This window comes from Sphaeramia orbicularis, chromosome 6 (genome assembly GCF_902148855.1).
Source record: "Sphaeramia orbicularis chromosome 6, fSphaOr1.1, whole genome shotgun sequence".
NCBI classification, from domain to species: domain Eukaryota; kingdom Metazoa; phylum Chordata; class Actinopteri; order Kurtiformes; family Apogonidae; genus Sphaeramia; species Sphaeramia orbicularis.
Window position 1 is genome coordinate 27,548,443 of NC_043962.1, and position 13,068 is coordinate 27,561,510.

Genomic DNA, 13,068 nt, shown 5'->3' on the forward strand with positions numbered 1-13,068 from the left:
CATAATTGAGTTGTTATCTATTGTGTGTTAATGTGAAGCAGTGTGAGGGTGTAAGTGTTTATGCTGGCCTACCTCCTTTTTTTTTTGAGGATTTCTCTTCCTTATCTCAGCTTACCTTCACTGTTTTCATGGCCAGTACACTCTCAGCTACATTAAAAGGATACATGCAGAAGAATGTGGACTCGCTGTCACATAAATATACACCTTCCTTTTTATAATCACTGTTATCTCTATAATTGGGGCTGGGGAGTCAGAAGTCAGAAAAGGGTAACACCCTCCTGTCAACAACCAAATCAGACTTAACTTCCTTGTCCTGCAATCAGATATGTAATTCTATTCTGACCTTTCTTCTTTTTGGGGAAATGGTGAGTCATTAGACATTAACTAGCCTGGCTTTCATCAATAAATGTGTACTGTTTATGATGATTAGTGTATGCGTCAGGTCTAAACAAAAATTCTCATGTGATAACTCAAAACAGCTCTGCTTTGTTTATGCTTTGGATCAAACTGAGTGAGTCACACTTGGCCACAAATATCAAAAAGAGGAAGGTAGTGGGGAAGTATTCACAATGTTATTTTCCACTGTGCACTTGGAAAAGAACCTTGGTGTTTTCAGCCTTATCAAAGAACAATGGCCCTTCTGACCCCTCTATCTTACCGAACCAAATTGTAATATGGCATTTTTTGAAAGTCTAGACATCAGATGTAAATCAATAAAATACATCAACACAATATCAAACAATATAATTAGAAAAAAAAATCAGTTCAAAATGAAATACTTGCAGATGGCAGACCGAGACTATAACCAACACATGACAAGAAAAAAAAAAATGTCCATGGTGTAGGTTATTAATACGCCTCCCTTATACATCATTCAGTGACTCTCGCAAAAATACTCCACATTTTTAGACCAATGTATGATATGAAAGGGTCCCATATTCTATGAACACATTGGTTCTATTATGTATCTTGCTTTTCAAATAGTCCAGTGGCAAATATTCAATTACAGTTCTGTGCCGCAGTATTTTACATGAGGCTTAAACATATTGTCTTGCACAGATTGTGAGCATCCTGTTGAGTTGTCTTTTATATTTCCCAGTGATAGTGGCCTTATTTATTGCATTTGTACCAGAAAGGATCCTATCAATTTCACATGTTATATTAAATCAGAATTGCAGTATTTTCCTACAGAACCACAGACAATGAGTAAGATTGCCTGTTTCTGTTTTGCACTTGGGGTAAAACAAAGAAAGGTCTGGGTTGAACCTGTGGGGCCAGAAAGGGGATATGTGGACCCGATATAGAATTTTAAGTAGAATTGCTTTCACTGTTTCACTCAGAGGTTTTACATTGACAGGCATTATCCCACTCCTCATCTGTAATCTCCATTTCCAGTTCTTTTTCCCATGTTTCCCTCAAAGTGAGTGGTGTTTGTGACATCATATTCTCTTAGCAAACTATAGTAAAATAGAGTTTTTTGTCTTCAGCCTAAAAAGCTGCTGTTCAGAGTCAGAGATAGTTTGATTGTCGAGTATTGTGGTGTCCATCTGAACATGATCTCTCACTTGTAAGAAGAGGGGAAAATCCTTGTTAATCCCCCCAATTGGTCAGATAGTCTGGAGATCCCTTTTGTTGCCCAAGTCCTGAACCCAAAGTCTAGTAGTTCCAGGCAGAAAATGAGGATTATCACATACTGGGGTGGAAAGTGAAGTTGTCCTGGACCTACCTAAGCCTTTTAAGCAGAAATTCTGCATGGGTTACTACATACCAGTTTCTAGGATTTCAGATTTTTCAAAAGTAATAGTTTTATGTAAGGGGAACTCAGACATAGAATCCTCTATATCAAGCCAAAGAGATGCAGGATTATGCACCCAGTCAGCTATGATACACAAATGAGCCCTGATATGATATTTTCATAGATCTGGGTAGTCAAGACCCCTGTTTGAGGACTGGAGACATAATGTAGATAATTTAAGGCGTGGCTTCCTCCCAGCACATGTGAATGAACGAAACCAGCCATTCAGGGTTTGTTAGCCTTGTGTGGGAAAAGACCCAGGACCATCTGAATTGGATACAACAATGTAGACAGGATGTTCGTCCCAGCCAAGATATGGGTATGGTCCTCCATCTCCAATCCAGTTTGATATGTTCAGACAAAGGAATTAATTTACTTTGTACATTTGATCAAACATGGGTGTATGTATTCTCAGGTAAACAAAGCACTCTGCAGACCATTTGAAGAGGAATAGAAATGGGACCTGGGTATTTGTCATGAACTGCCTCAAGGAATAACTTCTGATTTGCTGTAGTTTATTTTGTAACCTGAAATGGCACTGAACCTACTAATGGTCTCAATAAGGGTGGGAATAGATATTTCAGGCTGGGTCAGGACAACCAGAACATCGTCAGCATAAAGGATAATCTTATTCTGTTTTTCTCTGATGGTTAGACCATGGACTGTATGTCCTTATGAACTCACACTGTCTCTGCAAGAGGTTCTATAGCCAAGGCAAATAGATGAGAGAGCGGACAGCCTCGTCTTTACCGCTCCAGATATGGAGACATGGAGATTGCAACTCATTTGTAACGACTGCAGAGAGGGTTATTATACAGAAGCTTAAGCTCACTTAAGCCAAATTTATGGAGCGTATAAAATAAATAGGACCCTTCGACATGATCAAATGCCCTCTCAGCGTCTAGGGAAACCACCAGACCAGGGATTGACTTCTGTTAAAAAAACTGGACTGTAATTAGTAACCTATCCATGTTGTTATATAAATTACTGCCCATAATAAAATAAGATGAGGGTGTAAGCTTTCGAAACATTTTGCAAGTGTTTTAGAGAGTAGTTTCAAGTCTACATTCAGTAAAGAAATCAGCCTGTAGCAGGCGCAGTCTACATCCTGCGTGCTCTTTTTCAGAATTAATGATTTGTTTGCCTCTCTCAAAGACATAGACAAGAAGGAATCATTATACATGTCTAACAGTGGGTCAACTAATATATGTTGTGACTTAAAAACTCACCGAGTCCATCCTGGCTTAGGAACTTTACCATACACTAACCCTAACCCAAATTAGATTTCTGGTCTTCTTTGAAACTAGGGAGATTCAGGAAGGAGAAGAATGCATCCATCCACTCATTGGAGGGCATTTCTGATTTCTAAGGATTTTCATAGAATTTCTTAAATGGTCATTAATAGTGATGGCATCAGAAGATTGTTTACAATTTAATTGTCTAAGGGTCTGATTTCTTCTTGTTGGGTATGCCAAATATTTCCCTGGTTCATCATTTTTCTCATATAATTTTTATAAAGAAAATCTAATTATACCCTCTGCATGTCTTGTTAATACACAATCTAATGCAGAGCAGAGAGCTGAGATTTCTTTAAGTTTCCCTGTAGATACATTTTTCAAATAGTCTTTTTCAGCCTGCTTTAGTTTGGATTCTAAAATCTCCCTCCGACAACTTAAATAAATATTGATGCTGAGTGCAGTTTCTAGATATGAATCACACATGACCATAATGTGACAGCACCTTGTAGAATAAAATGTAAAAGTTATTGAACCAGGGCACTGCTCCCCCTTCCATCCCGCCACCATCTTGAAAACCCTGCATGTACAATAGTTGTTAAATACTCAAACACTTTCAGTCAGCTCCGTTAGTACATTTTGGTTTATTTGGCTCCATATGTTTTCCTCTGTGAAACATAGTGCACATGGTATAAATCAACTTAATCTCTGTAAAATGAAAAGGACCTTATAAAATACATCATCAAACTGCATGTACCACACAACCCAATAAATTCAGAAATCTTATACAAATAAAAAAAGACAATTTTAAAAACTGACAGAAAAATTAAAGGCGCTCTTCAAAAAGGGCATAATGGGAGACGAAAATTAACAAATGTCTGTAACTGTTGAAGAACTGAAATGCTACTCTAATACCAAGCTGTGGGAAAGTTCACAGCTTGGTATCCAATTAGCTACAAATAGTCACTGTGGTTTTATTTCAGTGTTGTAATAAAAAAAGAGTAGAGTAGATTGTATTGGCTACTGCAGTATTGTGCTGAAGTGGTGGTGGTTGCCTTTTTTGGCCCTGAACCATGACTCTTCTTGCCAGCATGTGATCAAAATACAAGAATACAACCTTTTGTTTAGATATTTAGCAGTTCACACACATTAATTTCAATCAAATGATCACAAAATTACACATTCCGTATTACATTTTCAATTGAAGCACAGATGAATCCCATTCTATGATTGGGCCTAATAACCACATTGCATCTATCTAGTTCACGAAGGTGGTGCTAAGTGTCAGCAGTACAGTTAGAACTGATGTAATATTCAGAAATTTCTGTATCAGCCTAGCTTAAGTTATCCCCCTTGAACAAGCAGTGTTTCTATTGGCAGTGGAGAGTCGTGTGACTCTGGGAATGACATCATGCAACATTAATAAGGGCTTGTAGTGATGGTGGGTGTCACACCACCTCCCGAGACTTCCTGATGGCGCAGCACAAGAGCATACTAAATATCATCCCGAACACCTGAAAAAGAGAGGAAAACATGCCGTATTTCTGTCTTCATTAGCTCATGCCGTGCTTTGTCGTCATCCTCATAAGCACCAGGCATTGTAACATAATTTAGAGCCATAGTGAATCACACACTCACCATAACAATTCCAATGGTGACGCCCACCCCTCCAATGATGTGCAGTTTTGAGTCAAACACCTCATCTATGGCATCAGGACAGCTCTGTAACACACAAGTCGTGATTCCTTTAAGCTTCCTCTGAACCTATGCTGAATACAACCTGAGCTATGGTGTGTACAACACACAGCCTGAGTATGCAGGCTCCAGTAAACCATTGTTGCCATAGTAACACTGCAAGGATGCTGAGGGAATTAGACCGCAAAAGGGAAGACTGATAAACTTGTGATACGTTTCCATCGTTATGATTTTCACATGCAGTACAATAAGTAATAACCCTAACTCTTACAAACATAAGTGTGTCTAATATTTTTTGATTAATTGACATGTTTTAATGTTACATTCCTTCACTTCTTATGTACCTTTGTTGGCATCCAATTGATGCACACATTAAGGGTGGCTGTACCTTAGTAATGAGCTCCTCAAGTAATTCTCCCCGGGGACAGGTGTCTTTGGCAGTCTCTACAACACTACCAGTTGGACCACAGCAGTTCAACTGTAGACAGACAAAAATTAGAGGACAGGATGAGCTGTAGAAGGAAAAACGCGAACCTCTAATGAAAAGCATTTCAACGGAATACTTCAATACTTTGCTTTCTGGGATGTTACTGCTAAAAGCTTGAAAGGTTAAAGAAAGCAACACCATGTACTTTAAGGAGAAAAGAAGGTCAGTTGTCCACCTCGCTAGTCACTTAATATTGTTAGTTCTTTACAAATCACATAGACATGACATTGGTATAAGTAACTCCTACAGTAAAGCGTACATCTCAAAATGCAGAAATACAGCATTCCCTTATGTTGAATTTAGAATTCTAGACATTGTGACCTTTTGGACAATACCACACTCCCAACCATCCACTTTTAGTTGGAATGCACTGAATTCACTTGAAAATCCCTTTTGTGCCAAATTCATTAGATGAGATGCAAGTCATATCTAATCAACCAAACAGAAGTCGTACAAAAGTCTTACCCCAGTCTGAATGACCCGCAGAGTCTCTTTAAGACGCTCATCTCCTGTTGACTGGTAATTCTTGTAAGTTTGATGGTAGAATGCTGTGATATCATCCACCACCTGCAGCACAAAAGCAAACAAGTATTAATAAATTAATCCTAATAGTAGTTACACACACATTTTCCCTTTGTATTTTTACATTTTTACCTACTGTAGTTTAAATAATGTATATTTTATTCTTAATTATTCTGCCTTTTCATTGTGTAATTGTGTTTTCCACTGCCGTCTCTCATTTCTTCCTACTCTGTTACACAATGTAGCCCTCCTTATTTTCCATGTCTTTCTTCTTAATGCTATTTGTGCCCCTATTTGTATGAAGCACTTATAACCTTGTTTAAAGAATCTTATACAAACATACTTATCTTTGTAACCTACTTTTTCCCAGTAAGTTACCTTGCTTTGATTGGAAAATCCCCAGATTCCTGCTGCAACTTCAACGGCAAAGATGATAAGCAGGAAGAAGAAGAACTGCACAAAAGACAGATACAAATGAATGCAACTGAATGCTTTATGTGCGCATCCATGTGTGTTTGTGTGCTTGAGTTTTGTGTGCATACATTAACAACTACTCTAAGGTCACTTGAGTGTAACTCAACCCAATTGCCACAGGCTCCACCTCCTGGGGGATTTAGTACAAGAAGATTATGGCCAGACGAAGCAGGAGCTAGGGAGGGAGTCAACAAGCACAAAGGAATCTAGACTCTTCACTGGCCTTGACATTCAGTTTACACTATGCACAGTCTCATATTACTGTGTTCATACTCTGGTCCACAGTACACACAGTGGCAAAACTAGTCCAAACGCTGAGTGACATTAGGAAGACCTACATTCTTCAAAGAGTTGGTTATGTTCATGTAGGGTAAATAACAGGAAGTTAATCAACTAACAAAGAAGGTCATTGTAGAATAAAAAGGTAGTACGAACCAGTCCAAGCATACAGGGTGACTCCTGGATGGCCCCACAACATCCCAGAAAACCCACCACCATCATCAGTGCTCCAGCTCCAATCAGGATATACACACCTACACATAAATAAATACAATCAGACTTAATGTTTTCTAGAGGTCATAATAATTCAAACATATAATGTTAATTTATGAATATGCGTTAAACATTGGGATAAAACAAATGCTGCTCAGAAGTGTTTGGACTAATGAGTAGAGTTCATGTTTAAGGAGTACAGACATCTTACCTGTGTAGAACACATATGGCGCATCTGGTCCTTCAAACAGACCTTTGGTCTTTGGGTCTAATCTTAGCCATAGGCCTATAGCAAAGACAGCAGTTCCTGCAATCTAAGTCACAAACATATAGTATATATATTACCAGACATGTATCACATACAGTACTGCAAACAAGTATTAGAGCACTATATACAAGTGGGCACTGTGCGTTTACAATAGAAGACAGTTGTCCGTCAATTTCTGCTCTGATGCTGCCCATCTGGAATCCTTCTTTAGGTCTCATCCATTTAGCTTTTCTGACGTCTGTCCTCTTAGACAGAGGTCTGCAATCATCAAGTCCTCTCATGTGAATTCATAGTATGGCTTCATGAGGTTACAGAGATCAGTAAATTAACCATGTAAGATTCTGCAGCTATTTACATATCTACAATCAAATCTCTACATTTCAGAGTTCACAAGTAAGCCTGTCATTACATTTATGTCTTTTCAAGCTCCTTTAACCACATACTTACCAGATGGTTTCACATGTTGCAAAAAATATAACTGCAGGAGCTAAGATAGTGTAACAGTGGGTGAAGCACACACTAATGAGAGGTGAATCAGTTTATGTGCATCTAACTGTGCTGTTGACTGTGTAGCTGTAATCATGTTATACCTTAGAATCCGAGAAGAAAGAGATTACATTTGTTTGATGGGCACAAATCATTTGTTCATTATTATATAAGGTACTTAATATTGAGACACAGAAGCATGCCAGTTCCATAATAGTACAGCTGCTGTGTGTCATTATGTAACACTCATCTTTCACACTGTTTTGCTCAAGGTGCTAATTTTACATAGCATGAAACAAAAACAGAATCTGTATCCTATAAATGACTGTGTGTGGTGTGGAATGTGCAAACACAAACACTTCCTTTTTCAAGCCTTGGCTGTACATTAACAGGTTTGTAAATTTTTAACTTTGAGAATTTAAATAAAAGACATCTGTTTCATTTAATCTGTGTGTTGTCTCTTCATATAGTGCAATATGTGCTGATCATTGTATTTCTTTCTCTATATTTCCTCTTTTATGTTCCTTTGTATGACTAAAATGATACCTTAGAGTGCGCACCTCATGTATAAATATGCAGTTGGAGAGTACTTTCACTTCTTCCTGTCTCCCTCTCCTTCTCCCTCTTCCTCTCACACAACGTAATAAGAAATAACAAAGGTACCTACCCAGAACAAGAAGTTGAAGATAAACATAAGGTATTTCACACACTTGAGTCCCCCTGAAACAGCCATGCTCATTCACCTTACAACACTGGTCTTTTCTAAGTGTTTGTTTTATCTTGTCTCTCAAAGAGGAGGTGAGAGTAAAATGGTGTCCGTTGAAAAGCGTGGGTAAAAAAGAAAGCATTAAGAGGACACACCTTCATCAAATCACCTGATCATACACTCAGGGAGTGGCAAGTTAAAGTGGTGTAACTTGACCGACTAACCTCCACTGTGTACACGATGAGAATCCCTGCCAGACTTCCTTCCCCTCTTTTGTTTTACAAGGTTTTGGGATCTGAGCGGGAGCAGGGTTATGTTGAGGCATGTTAACATAAAAACATTTTCATACCTGCCAAACAGCATACTGTGCTGGTATCTGAAATGTGTGTGACTGCAGTTAATAAGCTGCTCTTAAATCCTTTTTATTTCCCCCTTCAGACACTCTAATGTTGAAAGACTGTTGTACAAGGTTGATCCATTAACGATTTACAATATGACTACTTATATAAAGTATTTATAGTTATTAATTAGGTTTATATGCTATTGATACTTTATAATTCATTAATTAGCAGTTATGAGAGACTACTCTAGCTTTTTTTTTTTTTTAACTATGTATTATATTAACTCCCAGATTGTTACACTTGCATTGGTCAACATGTTAAAACATCAAGCAAAAAGCAGCCTTATTGTGAAGTGTGAAACATAGCAACAAAATTGATAAAATGTTCAGGTAAAAACACATTTCCAAAGTCTTAACATATGAATTTGCTCATCTGATATTCCCAATGAACCTTTCTTTTTTCTTTCTTCCTATTTATTTGTTTCGCACAAAAGAAAAAAACAAAACTTTTGTGTGTACGAGGAACTAATAGCAGAGCAAATATATTTATAAATAAAGGTGATCAAGACAATATAGCAATTGCCATGCATACTAGTAATAACAAAATAAATTCAATATGTATTGCTCAAAAAGGAGTGGGAAGAAGAAAAGTAATTATTAAATCCCACCCCCACTTCTCATTTATGCAACATAACATTACTTTTGCTTCCTCAATGATAAGATTACATCTGTTTAGAGTCCTAATAATATAAATAACAGATAGTAAACATTAACCTCTTTAAGTGTTGAAACCTGCTGCTGGTGGTCATGTTCTAGTCATTTATTAATAAATGGCAAATTCATCTGACAGGTATACATGCTGTGCTTAACAGTAAAAGCTAAAAGTGGGTTCACTGTTTTGCAAATAGGTCACTGTTAACCTGCTCTCATGTCTTCCTCCTTTTCAGTAATTTCTTAAGTGTCTAATTCGATTAATATCCTGAATACAAAACCACTCATAAATCATTGACTTATGAAGTCAAAATCAAGCGTGTCTGTTATGTGTAGTTCCTTAAATGTGTTGTGATCAGAGTGAATTATACTGCATGTCCAGTTTCTGCACAGAGTAGACACACATCTGTCTAAAACTAAAGTTAACTGATAAACTCATTAGGAATTTGTTAGTTTCTTCTTGAAAATCTCAATAAATGATGCATGTAATACTTTCCCCACATTGGTTTATTTAGCCACTTGAACACATACACACACACACACACACACACACACACACAGTCAGTGAGTCTCTCTATAACTCTACAAATGAGAGACGTTCTTATATGGGCAAAACATTTCATTTGAGTGGGAGCGAGGGAGATCACAGACCACAAACAAACACAGTAAGACACACCCTGCAGGCTTAGTAGGACATAAATAGCCTATGTGGGATATCCAGGATTCATTCACACATATACACAGGATGGCTCCCTGACATGCGCAACTCTTGGCATCACGTGACGCAGCAGAAGTCCTAATTATTATTATATCAGACACATTCTCCACCACAATAAAACACATCCCTCCCCCCACATTCTAATTATTAAAATGCCGTGCGCGCAAACTCCAGAGTGCTGTCTGTGCGATAGAATTGGGTCACTTGGCCACTGGGGATTATTCTCCCGACCCACTCGGTCACCACACGCACTGGGACAGTCTTTTTTTAAAATTTATTTAGTGGTGGCCAAAAATCAGCCAGAAATCATCCGTGGAGCATTTCAGAATGTGTTGCTTTGAGGAGGATCACTGGGGTTGTGTCCCAGGCGCTCAACACGACTCTGCATTTGGGACACCGTCCTGTATAATTTCATTCACTATATAGTAAGATGCTCACACACGAATGCGCATGCACCTAAAGCTCACACACGTTCAGACACACACCACAGGATGGATGATCTCTAACGGGAGACCAGAGTAGTTTGTCGGTTCAGACTCACCCAGAATATGAGGTTGAAGGCAAACATTAGGTATTTAATGCACATCTCTCCTCCCGAAAGCGCAGCCATGGTGGTCCTCGGGCTGTGAGTCACACTACACTGGTAATACCTACTCGAACCGACAGCAGAACAGACCTTCTAAATAACAGTCAGTATGCAGAATGAGGTTATTTGCCGACGCGCCGGCACTGATACGCGCGTCGTGCGGTGCGCGCCTCAAGTGGTCCGCCCCCACATAACGGACTGCACAGGAGTAGATGATGTGGAGCGTCTTCCTTCCCTTTCCTTTCATCTACTATTTGAGGATATTCAGCTCTTTTTGGGGCTTTACTAAACTTTCATTTCTTTAAATGGTTGTACAACTTTTTTTTGTTTGACTTTTCAGTGATTCATGTCTTTATTTTTTAATCACTACACAATCATTGTATTAGTCTCAACTCTATTTTATTTTTGTTCTCATTAGATTTGAGACGCCATAACACAGCACTTTACTTTATTTCTTAAAACAACAATGCACTGAAGCTCAGCTCTGTCTGCTATGAGCAAGTTTCTGCAGCACCACAGGCAGTGCGGTGACGTAATTCTCCCAGAATAAGAAAAGCGCGTTCACGGCTTCAATATACTGTACATGAATGAACACGATGGACGAGCTGCATCTCTCTACCACACAGGAAGGAACGACACAGTGCACACAGAATGTTATTTCTATTAAAAGCACCAGAGTGCATTTTAAGCATTACTTTGGCATAAGTTTTGTGCAGTGCATCAAGCTTTCTTCAATGGATTTCTGCTGCAGTGTGCATCCTTTTAGATCCACTACTTACAAAATTAGGCATTTTGTTTTGATGATTAAAGTTAGTCTTGGTTGTACAGGGTGGGGAAGCAAAATTTACAATGAACATGTAGTTGTTTTTTCTCAGCAGGCACTACGTCAATTGTTTTGAAACCAAGCATATATTGATGTCATAATCATACCTAACACTATTATCCATACCTTTTCAGAAACTTTTGCCCATATGAGTAATCAGGAAAGCAAACGTCAAAGAGTGTGTGATTTGCTGAATGCACTCGTCACACCAAAGGAGATTTCAAAAATAGTTGGAGTGTCCATAAAGACTGTTTATAATGTAAAGAAGAGAATGACTATGAGCAAAACTATTACGAGAAAGTCTGGAAGATACTATTAAAGAAGAATGGGAGAAGTTGTCACCCGAATATTTGAGGAACACTTGCGCAAGTTTCAGGAAGCGTGTGAAAGCAGTTATGGAGAAAGAAGGAGGATACATAGAATAAAAACATTTTCTATTATGTAAATTTTCTTGTGGCAAATAAATTCTCATGACTTTCAATAAACTAATTGGTCAAACACTGTCTTTCAATCCCTGCCTCAAAATATTGTAAATTTTGCTTCCCCACCCTGTATAGAAGAAAACAGGATTCTAACCTTCTGCTAATGTTACATCCAACTCATTGGTTTTGCCAATACTTTTAACTAAGAGCTATAAAGCATTGTATTAATCCCTACTGATTTTTTTTAATCATTACTGTTTTGTACTTCATTTAGAAGCTAATGTCTACAAACAATTTTTTTTTAATCTCTGTCCAGCACCTTATGTTGATGTGTTTCTTTCATCTGATAGTTTATTTAAATCCAGGTTAAAGACCCACCTGTTCTCAGCTGCATTTGAATAGAGTTTTTATTCTTTTAAGCTTAAAGTTTTTATCTGTTTTATCTACTTATCTGTTTTATCTATTTACATACTTTTTATTGCTTTTGCTGTAATGCTTTTAATGTTTTATGTAAAGCACTTTGAATTGTCTTGTACATGAAATGTGCTAGATAAATAAACCTGCCTTGCTTTGCCTTACCTTGATAAAACATCCACTTCTTTTGCAGAAAACTGCATGACATTTGCTCCATATCTATATGCATTGGCTTCCTCTTAATTCACATTCACAACTACTTCATAAATTGTTACAAAATCACTTTATTGACGGACAAAAAGGTCTATACTTTGTTTTGTTTATGACTTATATCAAGGACATTTCTGAGACTGTGCAGTTTTATCTTGAGACAACACCTGCCTTCATCCATTACAACGGTGGCTGACTATGTAAACTGACTGTCACTAGAGCCGTAACAGATATGGCGTGTACTGTGAGGGGAATGCATGTGGAATATAATGTAAATAGCTTAACCTGACAACAAAAGGAATGTATGGCTTCTGTCCATTGGGAGTTGTTTTACACAGCAGGAGAATAGCCTAAAATGGATAGAAATATGGGAATAGATCTCTTTTAACTCTGTAGAAGTGGGTGTACTTCCATTAAATCACAGAAGACATATTACTAGCTACACAAACCCATTTACATGTTTTTGGTAAGTCTGCCTGATTAGGCCTCTGCTGAAGTGGGCGTTGCATCCAAGCACATTAAGTCAAAGGTCTCATCTATTAGGGAACACATTCCCAGTGTGTGTCATTTTTATGCAGCTTAATCACATGTGTGTGTATGTGGCAAAACCAAAGCAGTATTATTGCGTGAGATATCTTCAGTAACAGTGTTTTCACAAGCATTGTTTGGGTTGGCACTGTTACA

At 38.0% G+C, this 13,068-nt stretch overlaps 1 protein-coding gene across 2 annotated transcripts; it reads right to left on the reverse strand.

Annotated features, from left to right (window-relative positions):
* Positions 1-3,655: 3,655 nt before the first annotated feature.
* Positions 3,656-10,671, reverse strand: cd9a (CD9 molecule a). Of its 2 annotated transcripts, none has more exons than XM_030136265.1 (8): positions 10,471-10,671; positions 6,912-7,014; positions 6,644-6,741; positions 6,113-6,187; positions 5,678-5,779; positions 5,114-5,203; positions 4,669-4,752; positions 3,656-4,544 (listed from the first exon to the last, which is right to left on the reverse strand). In XM_030136265.1, exons 1-8 carry the CDS (start codon positions 10,537-10,539, stop codon positions 4,479-4,481), a joined length of 687 nt encoding a protein of 228 aa, XP_029992125.1. In that variant the 5' UTR covers positions 10,540-10,671; the 3' UTR covers positions 3,656-4,478. The 2 variants fall into 2 exon arrangements, with proteins under 2 accessions (XP_029992125.1, XP_029992124.1); XM_030136264.1 differs by lacking the exon at positions 10,471-10,671 and adding an exon at positions 8,122-8,649.
* Between the last annotated feature and the right edge of the window lie 2,397 nt (positions 10,672-13,068).

Excerpts from the sequence above, each read along its gene's own strand:
- cd9a (XM_030136264.1), bottom strand. The coding sequence starts at position 8,193 with ATGAGCATGGCTGTTTCAGGGGGACTCAAGTGTGTGAAATACCTTATG. Across the intron at positions 4,753-5,113 it reads TTGAGGAGCTCATTACTAAG|AGCTGTCCTGATGCCATAGA; the intron begins GTACAGCCACCC and ends TGTGTGTTACAG. Across the intron at positions 4,545-4,668 it reads TCACCATTGGAATTGTTATG|GTGTTCGGGATGATATTTAG; the intron begins GTGAGTGTGTGA and ends TCTCTTTTTCAG.